This window comes from Gossypium hirsutum, chromosome D06 (genome assembly GCF_007990345.1).
Source record: "Gossypium hirsutum isolate 1008001.06 chromosome D06, Gossypium_hirsutum_v2.1, whole genome shotgun sequence".
Lineage (NCBI taxonomy): Eukaryota > Viridiplantae > Streptophyta > Magnoliopsida > Malvales > Malvaceae > Gossypium > Gossypium hirsutum.
In genome coordinates this window covers 63,353,734-63,367,041 of record NC_053442.1, presented here as the reverse complement: position 1 = coordinate 63,367,041, position 13,308 = coordinate 63,353,734, and the positions used below count along the sequence as shown (strand labels likewise).

At 29.6% G+C, this 13,308-nt stretch overlaps 1 protein-coding gene across 4 annotated transcripts; it reads left to right on the top strand.

The window, feature by feature from the left end:
* The first annotated feature begins 6,512 nt into the window (after positions 1 to 6,512).
* On the top strand, positions 6,513 to 12,674 carry LOC107962394 (UDP-arabinose 4-epimerase 1). Of its 4 annotated transcripts, none has more exons than XM_016898776.2 (10): positions 6,513 to 6,627; positions 7,398 to 7,578; positions 7,953 to 8,077; positions 8,585 to 8,698; positions 8,800 to 8,907; positions 9,011 to 9,102; positions 10,069 to 10,210; positions 10,357 to 10,451; positions 10,960 to 11,089; positions 12,065 to 12,674. In XM_016898776.2, exons 2-10 carry the CDS (start codon positions 7,518 to 7,520, stop codon positions 12,434 to 12,436), a joined length of 1,239 nt encoding a protein of 412 aa, XP_016754265.2. In that variant the 5' UTR covers positions 6,513 to 6,627; positions 7,398 to 7,517; the 3' UTR covers positions 12,437 to 12,674. The 4 variants fall into 4 exon arrangements, with proteins under 4 accessions (XP_016754265.2, XP_016754260.2, XP_016754262.2 ...); XM_016898771.2 differs by having other exon boundaries at positions 6,519 to 6,627; positions 7,407 to 7,578; XM_016898773.2 differs by having other exon boundaries at positions 6,621 to 6,848; positions 7,407 to 7,578.
* The last annotated feature ends 634 nt before the right edge of the window (positions 12,675 to 13,308 follow it).

The following is a 13,308-nucleotide window of genomic DNA, read 5'->3' as shown; positions in this document are numbered from 1 at the left end:
ATGAAAAGTTACACAATTATTAGTAAATTTATTTTTTGATTACCCAACTATTTAATTTTATCTTTTTTGATCATCAGCTAGCTAATAGTAGGTGTGTTCAAACGGTTAATTAAACTGAACTAATATTAATTAAACTTTTTAATCCTTTAACAGTTAATCGAACCATATTTTTTTTAAAAAAATTAACTGAACTAAAATATTTCAATTAATCCGGTTGGTTAACCAAATTAATCGAAATTTATATGTTTTTTTTTGTTAAAGCAAGTATAAAACATATCAAAAAATAAATAAATTGATAATGTTCATTTGACCGAATTAACTGAACTAAAACCACATATAATTTGTATTATTAATTATTAAGTTTGGTTAATTACCCATTTCAAACTGAATTAACCAATAATCGAACTTTCAAAAAATCATTAACTAACCGATTAACCAAATTAGATCGATTCGGTCGATTAATTCGGTTTTAACCGAAATTTGAACATCCCTAGCTAATAGTGATAGTTTTTAAAATTAGTATAATATCAACTTTAAGTATCAACATTTATACATTGGGTCAAATTAGTCATTATTCTAAAAAATCTAACCCTCAATATTTACATATTGTATGATTTGGTCTTTTTTGCAGTTTTACTTTTCTTTGTGACCCTTTCACCTGAAAAGCTAAATAAAACAAATTTATAAGCTAAATTTGATTGAAAGTATACAAAATATGGAAATGTTGAAAAATCTAAAATAATAATTTTCATCTTTTCTCATTATTTTAAAATTAACCTTCGATGTCACAAAAAAAAAGACCAAATTACACATCATGTAAATTTTGAAGGCTAATTTTTTTAAGAATCAAGACTAAACTGGCATAATTTATAAATATTGAATGGTTAAGTTGCTATTATGCTAATTTTAAATGTTGCCACTATTAATTGGTTGATGACCAAAAAAGACAAAAAATTGAACAGTTGGTGACTAAAAAAGAAATTTACTAATAGTTGGGTGATTAATAATGTAGTTTACCGATATAAAATCTTACTAATACAAATATAACATAAATTAATAATCACAGTAAATACTAGATTTTGTCACACTTACTATATGGGTGAAAAAAAATGAAAGTTATGTTCATAAAAAAAATTAACAATACTTGGACGTCTCGTTTTCAATTATTTTATTTAAGCATTTCATATAAAAATAGTGAAAGACAAAAACATCACTATATTAAATATTCATTATTTTATTAAAAACCAATTTTAAGTAAATTTTCTAATCAAATTAATGTCGAGTTGACCCATGACATCAACTCAGTCAAGCTCGTTATACTTAATATAAGTATAGATATTGATCTAATTATGAATTCCAATCATCTAAAAAACTATGAAGTTAGTCATTTTACTTTAATTGTCGATTTTTAGTTATCGTATTTTACAGATATTGATAAATTAGTCTAATTGAATAACATCATTAAACTTTTTAGTTAAATCATTGATCTAAAAAATAATAACTCGATAATTTTTATGCAAATAATTAACAAAAAGTTACAGATAAACCACATATAAGCAACATATTTGAAAAAACTAGCGATTCAAGTTTATGTGTTCGTCGATAATTCGACTAACTCTTCAATTTTGTAAAATATAGTAGCATTTGAACTCACTTCCATTACTAGCATTAGCTCAATAGTTATTGTTGTTGTTGCAACTTCAAGGAGTGTTACATTCTTCCAATTTAGTCCGTCACAGAATTGAGAGGTTTATAGATAATTTAGGAAAGACTCGATATATCATTTGGTATTCGATTTTGACACTTTTTTAATGTAATATTTGTGTTTTTCGTCCAATGTGATATCTATATTTGACAAAAGTCAGTCAGTTTGGTACCCAAAAGTAATAATATTAACTTTTTAATATTTAATTTAGATTTTAAGGTTGATTTGATGGAAATTAATTGCTAGCATTATTAAGTTTGAATTTTCATGATTTTGTTAATAGAATTTATTTTGATTGCGAGGTTGTTTAATTTTGTATTTAATTTGTCAATTATAGTTTGATAGTTGTGAATTTTTTTCAAGTTCTGCAATTCATTTGATGAAAGCTAATTGGTAATATTACTAGTTAAATTACAAGGGCAAAGCCAAAATTTTTTGTTTAAGAGGCAAAGTTAAATTACAATTTTTATGAGAGCTTAAATGTAATTTTATCATTGTATTAGCTTATAATTTTACTGTTTTCATAAGGACTAAATTATAATTTTATTATTTTTGAGTTTCAAAGTACAATTTTACTGTATATTAACTTAAATTTTACATATTTTAGAGGGCATAAAAACAAAATTTTCATTTATAGGGAGGCCCTGCCTGCCTGCAGACGTTGCCCCCAGTCAATTATAAATTTCTTTATAAAGTCTAAATTAAATAATTTAAAAATCAATCTGGTTATTTTCAAGTATGAAAATGTACAATATTTTTTAAATACAAATACTACATTGAATAAATATATATATAAATATGGCTTTGAAAAAAGTATTAAACTAAGTACTAAATTAGAGGTGATTATGGTCGGATTGGGTTCGGGTCAGGCCTTAATAGAATTTTAGGCTCGGGCGTAGCCTAAAATTTTGCTCAATCCCGGCTCGGCTCGTCTATATTAATTTTTTATATTATTATTTTTATATAAAAATAAAAATTAAAAAATATAATACATCAAATACACTAAAAACATTAAAATAAAAGTTTCACAACAAATTGAAATAAATTTAAAAAATTATTTATACTTAAATAACACTAAGATTTGGTACAACTTAATAAGCAAATACCTCTAAAATAGTAACAAAATTAACAATAAAATAATAGTTATACAATATCTAAATAATAATAATAAAATAGCAATATAACAGCGAAACGATACTAAAATAGTGACAAAACTATAGGGAAAACAGTTGAGATAGCAGGAGGTTTTTTTTTTGCCCAAACTCATTTTTCGAATCTATACTTTTACCCAAACCCTCTTACCTTTCGGACGGGTCTCGACCTATGATCAGATGTATACTAAAGGATGAATTAAGCTTTTAGGGAAAAAAAACATATCATGTGAGATCTAAAAAATAGAGAATAAAGAATAAATGAAGTTAAAGCAGTTAAAGTCATTAACCTAAAAAATAAATAATAAATATGTAAGAAAAGCGTATTAATTTTTAAAAAAATTAATTTTATTATAGTTTCTTATTATATATTTTTTATACAATGCCTATAACTACTTTTAGTTCCTCCTTAATCCTTAAATAAAAGGATAATGTGCTTCAATTCGATATCAATGAGTTAAGATTCAATCAACAAAAATCTAATAATTAATGAAAAGACAAATGAGGACAAATATATATTATTTTTATAAATATATTATGTTGGTATTTTCGTAAAACATTTGATTTGGTTTGCAAATTAAGAGTTTATTTTATATATATATATTATAAGGTTGGAAAAGTATATAACAACTAAAATATTTGTTAGTGTACCAACAAAATGAAAATATATATTAAAAAATAGGTGAATTGAGGTGGCAGTGTGTTGTCAATTTTGTTAGCAACAACTCCCATGATTAATTGATACTCCATTGTCCTCCTTCATCTTGGACTTTATTGGATTCCTTACTAATTAATTAAATAAAGGTGTAAAAAAAGGGTAAATTATATCCAAGAATACTGAATTATTAGTGAGTTTATATTTTGATCGTTTAGTTTTAAAAAGTTATAAAATGATCACTAAATTACTTGAGTTGTTAGAATTGTCGATGTATGGCCTTCTTCACTCTCACCCCCAACACCAACCAAATGGGTAAACTTCCCTCCTCTTCTACAGTTTGGGTTTTTTTATGAAACAACTTTTAACATCATGAATCTACGAATATAAATTCAACTAGTTTTCTTCTCCGACTCCGACATCGACCATCAGATGCACTTGGATTTGAGATATGTTCTTCCACTCATCGATGGGTATTGTTCCACTGTACTGATTATCACTGAACTTTATAAAAAACTTAACAGTCCAATGACTTAAATAAAAATATTTTAATACTTTAGTAACTATTTTATAATTTTTTAAAATTATGAGTATAAACCTTTGTAACCATGCCCATCCTCCAAATTTATAATAATAAAAACAATTATTAGTAGGGAGGAAAATATCATTGTCATTAAAATATTAAAATAATTTTATATTAATATTAATAATTTAAATTTGATATTTCTTTAGTATCTATATTATATATACTATATATTATATAACTAAAATATCATGATTTATAAAATAAATTGTATTATCCCGAGGTGATTTTATCTTTTCAAATCGATTTATATAAAAAAATAGGAAAATACACATATATAATATGATTTGAATTCATGCCATTAATGTTTTCAACATCCATATTTTATCATTTCAATTAAAGCCTCATTTATTTTTTATTTCAATTTTTTTATAAATGATTTCCTACATAATTATTATGTTTTCACCTACATCGTGATTGTGTCCTGCCCTACCCCCAATTGAAAATTTATGTTTTGGGCCCTTTAAAATTTTAAATTTATAAATTAATACATGATAAAATTATAATTCAATCCTTAAAAAATAATAAAATTTTGATTTAATCTTAAAAACTATAAAATATAAGTCAATATAATAGTGAAATTGTATTTTATCTCCCATAAAAAAACATATAACATAATCCGCCTCAAAATAAATTTCCGACTTCACCCTCGTGGTAATCTAGTAATTACTTGCATAATTTATTATTAATTAAAAATAATTAAATAAGTTTATGTGAAATTAAAGTATCTTAATTCAACGTGAAAGCATGAATGTGGACATAAAATAAAATAAAATAAAATAAAATGAAAAAGAAAAAGGTCACGGTGGTTGTATCGTAGAAATAAATTAGACTACATAGTCCCGCCAACATCATTTATGTCCCTATTTTATGTACACCTTATTCCCTATTCCTATATGACCAAATTCCCCCCATTATTGGTAGGGGTGTGCATAATTCGGGTAAAACCGAAAAAATTCGGTTAACCGACCGAATTCGGTTAATCGGTCGGTTAACCGAATTTTTTCGGTCGGGGTCGGTTAAACTTTTTATGATTTTTCGGTTAACGGTTAATTCCGTTCGAAACCGGTCGGTTAACCGAAAATTTTCGGTTAACCGAAAAAATTAATAAATAAAATTATCCAACCCAACCCAAACTCAATTACCCAACCCAATAAAACTAAAACTAAAGTTTACCCAATTACCCAATCCAATAAAACTAAAACTAAAAGACAACCCAATTTACTAAAGTCTAAAACCCAATTTACTTTAATAATTTATAAATTTTTTAAATTTTAAAAATAAAAAATAAAAAAAATTCGGGTATTTTTTGGTAATTCGGTTAATTCGGTTAATTCGGTTAATTCGGGTAATTCGGGTAATTCGGGTAATTCGGGTAATTTTTAACCAAAAATAAAAAATACATAATTTTCGGTTAATTCGGTTAACCGACCTTATTAACCGAAAAAATTTCGGTTCGGTTAAATTTTTTTTAAAAAAAATCGGTTCGGTTAACGGTTAAAATTTTTGGAAGGTCGGTTAATTCGGTTATAGTAATTTCGGGTCGGTTAACCGAATGAACACCCCTAATTATTGGTTCTTATTAATTAATTATTTTATTAAATATATATTTCAAATTTATGGATTTGGTTTATTAATTTTTTTGAGTCATTTTCGATAGGTAAAAGTACAGTAGAAGTTTCTGCATTAGGTGTCGGGTTAAATTTTGTCTTTCCTACTCAAAAACTGAATAAATTAGTCCATTTACGTTAAATAAAAGAGTAAATTAGTCATTATGTTAAAATTTTCATTTATTTCCACTGTTAAAACTGGTCTTTAGACACATAACATAATATGAAGTATTGGCATGACCAGAAGAACTATCATGGAATAAATTGAAATGTTGTCGGTAAAGCTATCATGGAAGCCATTGTACTAGGTATGAGATTGCATTTTGCCCCATCTACTAAAAAAATGAGCAAATTAGTACCTAAACATTAGATAAAAGAGTAAACCAATCATTTTTGTTAAAAAAATATCTATTTCTAGTATTAAAAATTGGCATGACTAACAAAATAACTAAATAGTGACCGTGGTGTGCCACATGTACCATCATGCTAAAGTACATGAACCAATTTTTAATAATAAAAATTGATGAAAATTTTAACAAAATAACCCATTTACTCTTTGATTATACAGGGACTAATCTGCTTATTTTTTTAGTAAAGGGGATAAACTGCAATTAAATTCTTACTACAATAGCCTCCATGGTAATTTTACTTATATAGTCAAATTTAAACCCCGAGTCTCAATTTCTTGTTTTGGGTAATCGGTTCATCGAGTGACACATGTCACCATTGGACAAGGAGAAATTTCCGCTTAAATTTTAGTATTTTACAATTTCTTTTCTAATTTTTATTTATTTAATTTAAATAAAAATATATATTTAGAACTCTTCATCTCTTTATAATTCAAACGTACGCGGATGAGTGTATGACCTGCTGCTACTCTTTCCCTTTCCTCTGTTTCGCTCTCACGTCTTCAATCATCGTGGGTGGGTTTTTTTTTAAAAAATTTATTTATTTTGGCGTTTACTTTTCATTAAGAAATATATTTTGCATTTGTATATTTGCATGTATTATATATACATATGATATTAGATCGTTTTGTTGATGATAGTAAGAATCCTCTCTTCCTATTCTTGTTTTTCTTTTTAATTTTTTTCTTTTGGCTACCTTCAAACCATTTGAAAGTTCGTTTTATTTCCATTTTCAGGTAAAATTCTTTGTGTTTTCTGCCATTAAAGGCTGCTTTATCTTTTCTTGAGAACGATCAAATTTCGTCGATGGGTTTATTTTGTTGTTTGTTTTCATGGGTGATTTGGGTTTCTAACTTGATTTTTTTTAACTGGGTTTGTTTTTTATTAAGGAAAAAAATAAAATAAAACGATTGATTATCAAATTATATGTTTTATTTTTGTGTTAATATTTATTTATTTTAATTCTAGTGCCTTGATTAGGCATGCTCTGACAAAGAATAAAAAACGAATTTTTATTTCTATTTTTTTTTTGTAGTTAGAGACTTTAGAATTGGGGTATGAAGAAATTCCTGGGTTTTCTTTTTGTGGTTTTAAATTTTTTTTATAATAGTAATAATAATTTTGTTAGTCAACATTTTGTGCTGTTTTTTTATTGTTGTTTTATAAATTCTATGGATGGAGAGCCCATTTTTTTGGAATTTTGTTTTACCTTGTTTTTTTTTTCTTTATTTTGGTTTTTGGATCTCTTAATGTTTCAGAAATTTGTTAATTCTTTTTTGTTTTAGTATTTGCAGCAAATTTGGCAGAATATTTCCAAGTAAGGGTGTTTGCTGGATCACTGAAATTTAGACATAAATTCAGGTTCTTGCCAGTTTAAGCACAATTACTAGGAAAGCTATTTCCAAATGCTAAATTTTGCCAGAGGAAGAAGCCAGACAAGGTCAACCAGATCTATGCCTTTTGCTGGTAACATTTTCTCTCTTCTTCAGTTCTAACCCAATTTTCTTTATTTAGTTTTATGATTTATACTATTTTTCATCTTCTTCTTGTTCATGCCATTTTCTTGGGACTTAATCCTGCCATTTTCATTTAGAAAGCTTTAAATTTGGAAAAGAAAAAAAAAATCTTATGAGAAACCTCTTGAAATTTCATTTTACCTTTTTTCTTTCAAAATCCTAGTAACAGTTTGTTACTGAATGTAGAAAATTGTAATTCTTTTTAAGTTTACAATTTAAAATATGCTTAAGTTATTCAGAATTTGGAAGTTGATTTGCTTGCATCTTAATGCTTTTACAATGATTCCTCTGAATTCAAAATTGTTGTTTGTGTTTTGCATGTAGGCATGGAATACCATGATCCCAAAAGGAAGAGCAATTTTGTAGGAAAAATCCTTATGGCTGCTGCCCTTACAGCCGTTTGCATCATCATGCTCAAGCAATCTCCCACATTCGGTACTCCAAGTCAGGTATCTTCTTGGTTCAATCTCTATTTCTTCAACTTCCCTCTTTATTCTGCCGTGGTGCCTGCTATTTGTTCGCTTTAGAATATCAGTTATCAAAAGATTATTCTGAATGTTTGTCATGCTGATTTTTTCTTTACTTTGATAATTGAAGTATTGCTATTTTTTTAAACCACTTTTTAAGATAGTTGTTATGTATGGATGTATATTTTCTTGGGTTACAAGAGCAGTCATATCAGGACCCTATGCCATTCTTCTTAAGGATTCATTCTTGCTTGCTGTTGGCTTAGTTTAATCAAGCTGTCAACTTGATTATGGATGTGTTGTTTTCCCTTTGCATATGGTTAATATCATCTTCACTTCTACATGATGAAAAATTATAGTTGCTACTACTTCATATGAAAACTTGGAATCAGTCCTGTACTCCTGTTGTTTCTGTAGGAATGGCTGTTTTTAGTTATATAACTTTTCAACTTCTGACAATTTCTTTTTTCATTTTTGACTTCTTTCCAGTTCTCCCGACATGAAGAAGGTGTAACTCATGTTCTTGTAACTGGTGGTGCTGGCTATATTGGTTCACATGCTGCTTTACGACTTTTGAAGGAGTCATACCGTGTAACTATTGTGGTATGTTTTTAGTTTAGGAATCTAGCTATCTCCTTTTGTAATCTTTCACAGCCTGTGCATAATTATCTGGATTTTAAAGGAAGAACTTATCTCCTTTGTAGGACAATCTTTCACGTGGAAACATAGGTGCCGTTAAGGTTCTACAAGAGTTATTTCCAGAACCAGGAAGGCTTCAATTCATTTATGCTGATCTGGGGGATGCGAAAGCTGTATCCTTTTAGTGAAATTTATTATGATTATTTTTTTTAAATGATCAAATTTAGGCTTTAAAACATGGATATGGTTTATTGTTTCCTTGATCCTATGTTTTAGGTAAATAAAATATTTTCAGAAAATGCATTTGATGCTGTAATACACTTTGCGGCTGTTGCATATGTTGGGGAGAGTACACTTGATCCTCTCAAGTAAGTCTCCTTTTTGATTTATGATCAGCATAGTTAATATAGGTCAGATGAGCTGTGAAGTAGGTTGCTCAATCTGCTGTTTTATGCTAAAAGAAAACCGGTAATTTGACAAGAGCTGATTTAGTTGAAGAGCTTTAATGTGTCCTTTAGTGCTCTGAATGAGTGCAGGGAGTATATACTTCATTTGTGTCGTTGATGGGCGCCCTTTTTTCCCACCTAAGCTTGTAGCCTTGTTTATGAATTACATTGCAGATATTCCGTTCTCTAAGGTCAACTCAATTCAACTAATTAAGTTTTGTAGCTGCAGTTGACATGATTTATGAAAGTACTTGAAAGGAAGCTAAAAATTTTCTCGTCACTGAACGAGCAGTTTAGAGGATCTATTTTGGGTTGCTAGATTTCCGAAGGAAATTTAATTTGGATTCATTTTGTTTAGGTGTACCTGAAGATGAGCTTGTTTTACCAAGTATGCTTGATAACATCCTGACATCTATGTAGAAGGCCTTTAGAATTGTCTACTGTCCTTTCTTTCTCCTACCTAACTGTTCAAAATGAAAAAGAAATTGACCTTGGAATGGAGGTCCGCTTGTTGTATCCTTTCTATGTGCTTTCTTCTAATCAACTGTGCTAGTCAGCCACAACCTTTTTGCTACTTTTCAGTAAACTACTGGCACTGCCACTGATAGCATCATCTACATGTCCCTTTCTATTTTCATTAACTCCTCCATGACAAATCATGATGTTTTCACACACTTGTTTTGAGGAAAATGCATCAGCATCTGTTGTAACTTTTCTTTTGAGTATTTGGGGAGAATTGAATACGTCAATGTCGATTAAGATTGGCTCCTAAATCTGTGGTTGAGAAATGTTATTGCATGATTGACTACTTAATATTATTTGAAACTTCTCAATCTGTACTATTTAAACTAATATGTTCTCTACGGTGTGTTTGGCCTTGATGTGCAGGTATTATCACAACATTACTTCAAACACCTTGGTGGTGTTAGAGGCAATGGCTGCTCACGGTGTTAACACTCTGATATACTCTAGTACATGTGCCACATATGGGGAGCCTGAAAAGATGCCAATCACGGAAGAAACCCCACAGGCAAGTAAACTTGGTTTTATGCGTAGTTATTTCTTGAATTTTTTGTTTGAGGCCAATAAACTAAAGGACCGACCTTTATCAACTTGTTTTCAAGGTATGTATGGTTATAATGCAAGGCAACTAACATTTGTTTTGAACCAATTCAGGTTCCAATCAATCCATATGGAAAAGCTAAGAAGATGGCAGAAGATATCATCTTGGATTTCTCCAAGAATTCAGACATGGCAGTTATGATCCTAAGGTTTGTCTATTTGTTTAGAATCTTGGTAATGCATTTTAGTTTTTCTTGACACGGTTTTCATATTTACTCCTTTGTTTTCTTTATCTAAACATGCATAACTTTTTAAGCTTAATGATATCACTTAAGTCTTCCAAGTCTTCAACCAAAACTAAGTATCTATTTGCTTGTAGATTCTTATGCTTTTTTGTACTTGGAGGGAGTTATTCATCATGTTGTGATATTTTTGCCTGCTAAGACTTGCATATATAAGACACATACTTTGAAGGTTTAAGCTGCATATGTAAGTATTTGTAACAAGGGCAATCTGTAGTTCAAGATTATAGGTCAAATAAGCTTAGAATGTTGCTTATTCAGATGGTTATGATTAACAATATGGGATTGCTGAGATTTATAGACCCCAAAGAACTTGTATCATGCTCAATGTGTAGGGATCTAACCAGAAATTCCTGGTAGTCCAACAAATTTCCATTGGTTACAAATTCATATGTTTTTGTTGAACATCTTTCAGATACTTCAATGTGATTGGGTCAGATCCTGAAGGAAGATTAGGTGAAGCTCCCAGACCTGAGTTGCGTGAGCATGGACGAATTTCAGGTGCTTGTTTTGATGCAGCTCGTGGTATTATGCCTGGTCTAAAGGTATTCTATTTCTTTTACCACTTTTCTCATCTTTAGTGATTGCTTTGTATTTCTAGCTAAACTTGAGGTCAAGAAGTGGACAATATAGTGCAGCTTATATACAAGTTTATAACTAGAAATACAACTAGCTATATTTCTAGTTATTGCAGTTTGAGGGACCTTAGCAAGATATTGAACATAAAAAAATCGTGGAGATCTTACTGAAAGTTCTGCTGTTAATTTTAAATATCGAGAGCAGCAGCAGCACCTTTTTAAGGCTCAAGCAATCTATGCAGATGTAAAATTGGATAATTGTGAGAGTTTTACCCTCTTCAATTGGATGGCCTAATTTGGTCTCAATCAAATTGATAATGGCCTCTGTGCGAATAACAAAGAGAGATGTTCAAAACAAGTATAAATAATTCTATGGTTCAATAGCTGCCATGGAAATTTTGATGAACGTTTACAATGTGTACATTTCATCATTTCCTTGAAACTTGTTTGTAGATAATGATTTTGCAGAAGCTGATGTTTTGGGTGTATGATATGTATTTATATATATATTCCTGCTGAGATCATCAGCGTTGCCAGCTTCTTTTTAAATTCTTTAGGCTGGTTTTTTAGCTCATGAAAGATTTCAAAGACCTGGACTGAATGATGACCTGTCATTTCACATGCTCAACAATGATGCTTCTTTTTTAGGTGAAAAAGGTCATCTAATGTATATGATAAAATGAACTGTGAACTTTTGTCACAACTGTACTTTTCAATCAAGTATGTGCTATTTGATGTTTGTTTTATACTCATTATAATGTCATCACACCTGTCGGTCCACATGTTTGCAATATTTTCTTTATCTTCAAAATGATTACACTGCAGAATGGGAAAGATAAACTCTTGATGTGTTTTTGTAATTTGGTATTGATTCATCACCCAAAATTTCCATGAACCACTTGGGGTGCATCTTTGCTAATCCAGTTTTTGGGTTTCTTGTAGGTCAAGGGAACAGACTATAACACACATGATGGGACTTGCATACGAGATTATATCGATGTTACTGACTTAGTCGATGCTCATGTTAAAGCTCTTCAAAAGGCACAACCCAGTAAAGTAGGAATCTACAATGTTGGCACTGGAAAAGGTAGATCGGTAAAAGAGTTTGTAGAGGCCTGTAAGAAAGCAACAGGGGTAGATATAAAAGTCGATTATCTTCCCCGCCGACCTGGTGATTACGCTGAAGTATTTAGCGACCCAACTAAGATCAGGCGTGAACTGAACTGGACAGCTCAACACACTGATCTCAAGGAGAGTTTAAAGACTGCATGGAGATGGCAAAAGGCGCACCGTGATGGATATGGAGCCTCTTAGATGAGGGTCTTTCATGATGTTCACAACATTTTACAGCAAACAACTAATGCAGATCTCAGATGGCGCCGACTTCAGCAGTGTTTCTTCTGGTCTATCCGTTGCATAGAAGGGGGGGGGGAATTTTTGAGATAAAAATGATTTCCCATTGCTATTACATTATTTGATCATATGTATTTGAAGCCAATAGTGATAGTTGAATAACATGATGGCCAGGCTCAGGTATAGCTTTTATTATTCATTCATTTGCTCATGTTATATACTTGCTTCATTCATTAACCGTAGGTTCAATAAGGCTGCCATTGTGCCTACTGCTAATTAGCAAGCCCATGGAGTCTTACAAAAACTTGAATATTAATGAAGGGGGTTGAAAAATAAATAAATAAAAGAAAAAGAGCTTGATGTACTAAAATTTTTTATTAATACGTATAATGATAATTTTTTTGGTATATTGATTAACTTTGGAAAAGTTTGATTTGCTTTTTTAGGCTTTTAGATCTTAAAAGATTCAAAATCTCTTATGTCTTTATCTCTTTAATTTGTATTGTTTTATATTATGTAATCTATAATACATAAAAATTAAATCTATAATACTATTATAATGTAAACATTAAAAAAAGGTTAAAGATCACTAGTTATGAATTCTTAATAAATAAAAATACGTAAAAATATTAAATATTAAATTAAAAACAATATAAATATATTTTAATTTTTTTAAATATGGGTGGGCCTAAAATGGGCTTGAGTTAGCTATTTACAAAAATGGTCGGGTTTGAACAAAATTTCAAGTCTATATTTAGGATCAAGTTGAGCCTGAGTAAGCATAAAGTGTCAGTATCATGCCTAGACCTAACTCGACCTGACCTGACCCATGA

Excerpts from the sequence above, each read along its gene's own strand:
- LOC107962394 (XM_016898776.2), top strand. The coding sequence starts at position 7,518 with ATGCTAAATTTTGCCAGAGGAAGAAGCCAGACAAGGTCAACCAGATCT. Across the intron at positions 8,078-8,584 it reads CATTCGGTACTCCAAGTCAG|TTCTCCCGACATGAAGAAGG; the intron begins GTATCTTCTTGG and ends ACTTCTTTCCAG. Across the intron at positions 10,211-10,356 it reads TCACGGAAGAAACCCCACAG|GTTCCAATCAATCCATATGG; the intron begins GCAAGTAAACTT and ends GAACCAATTCAG.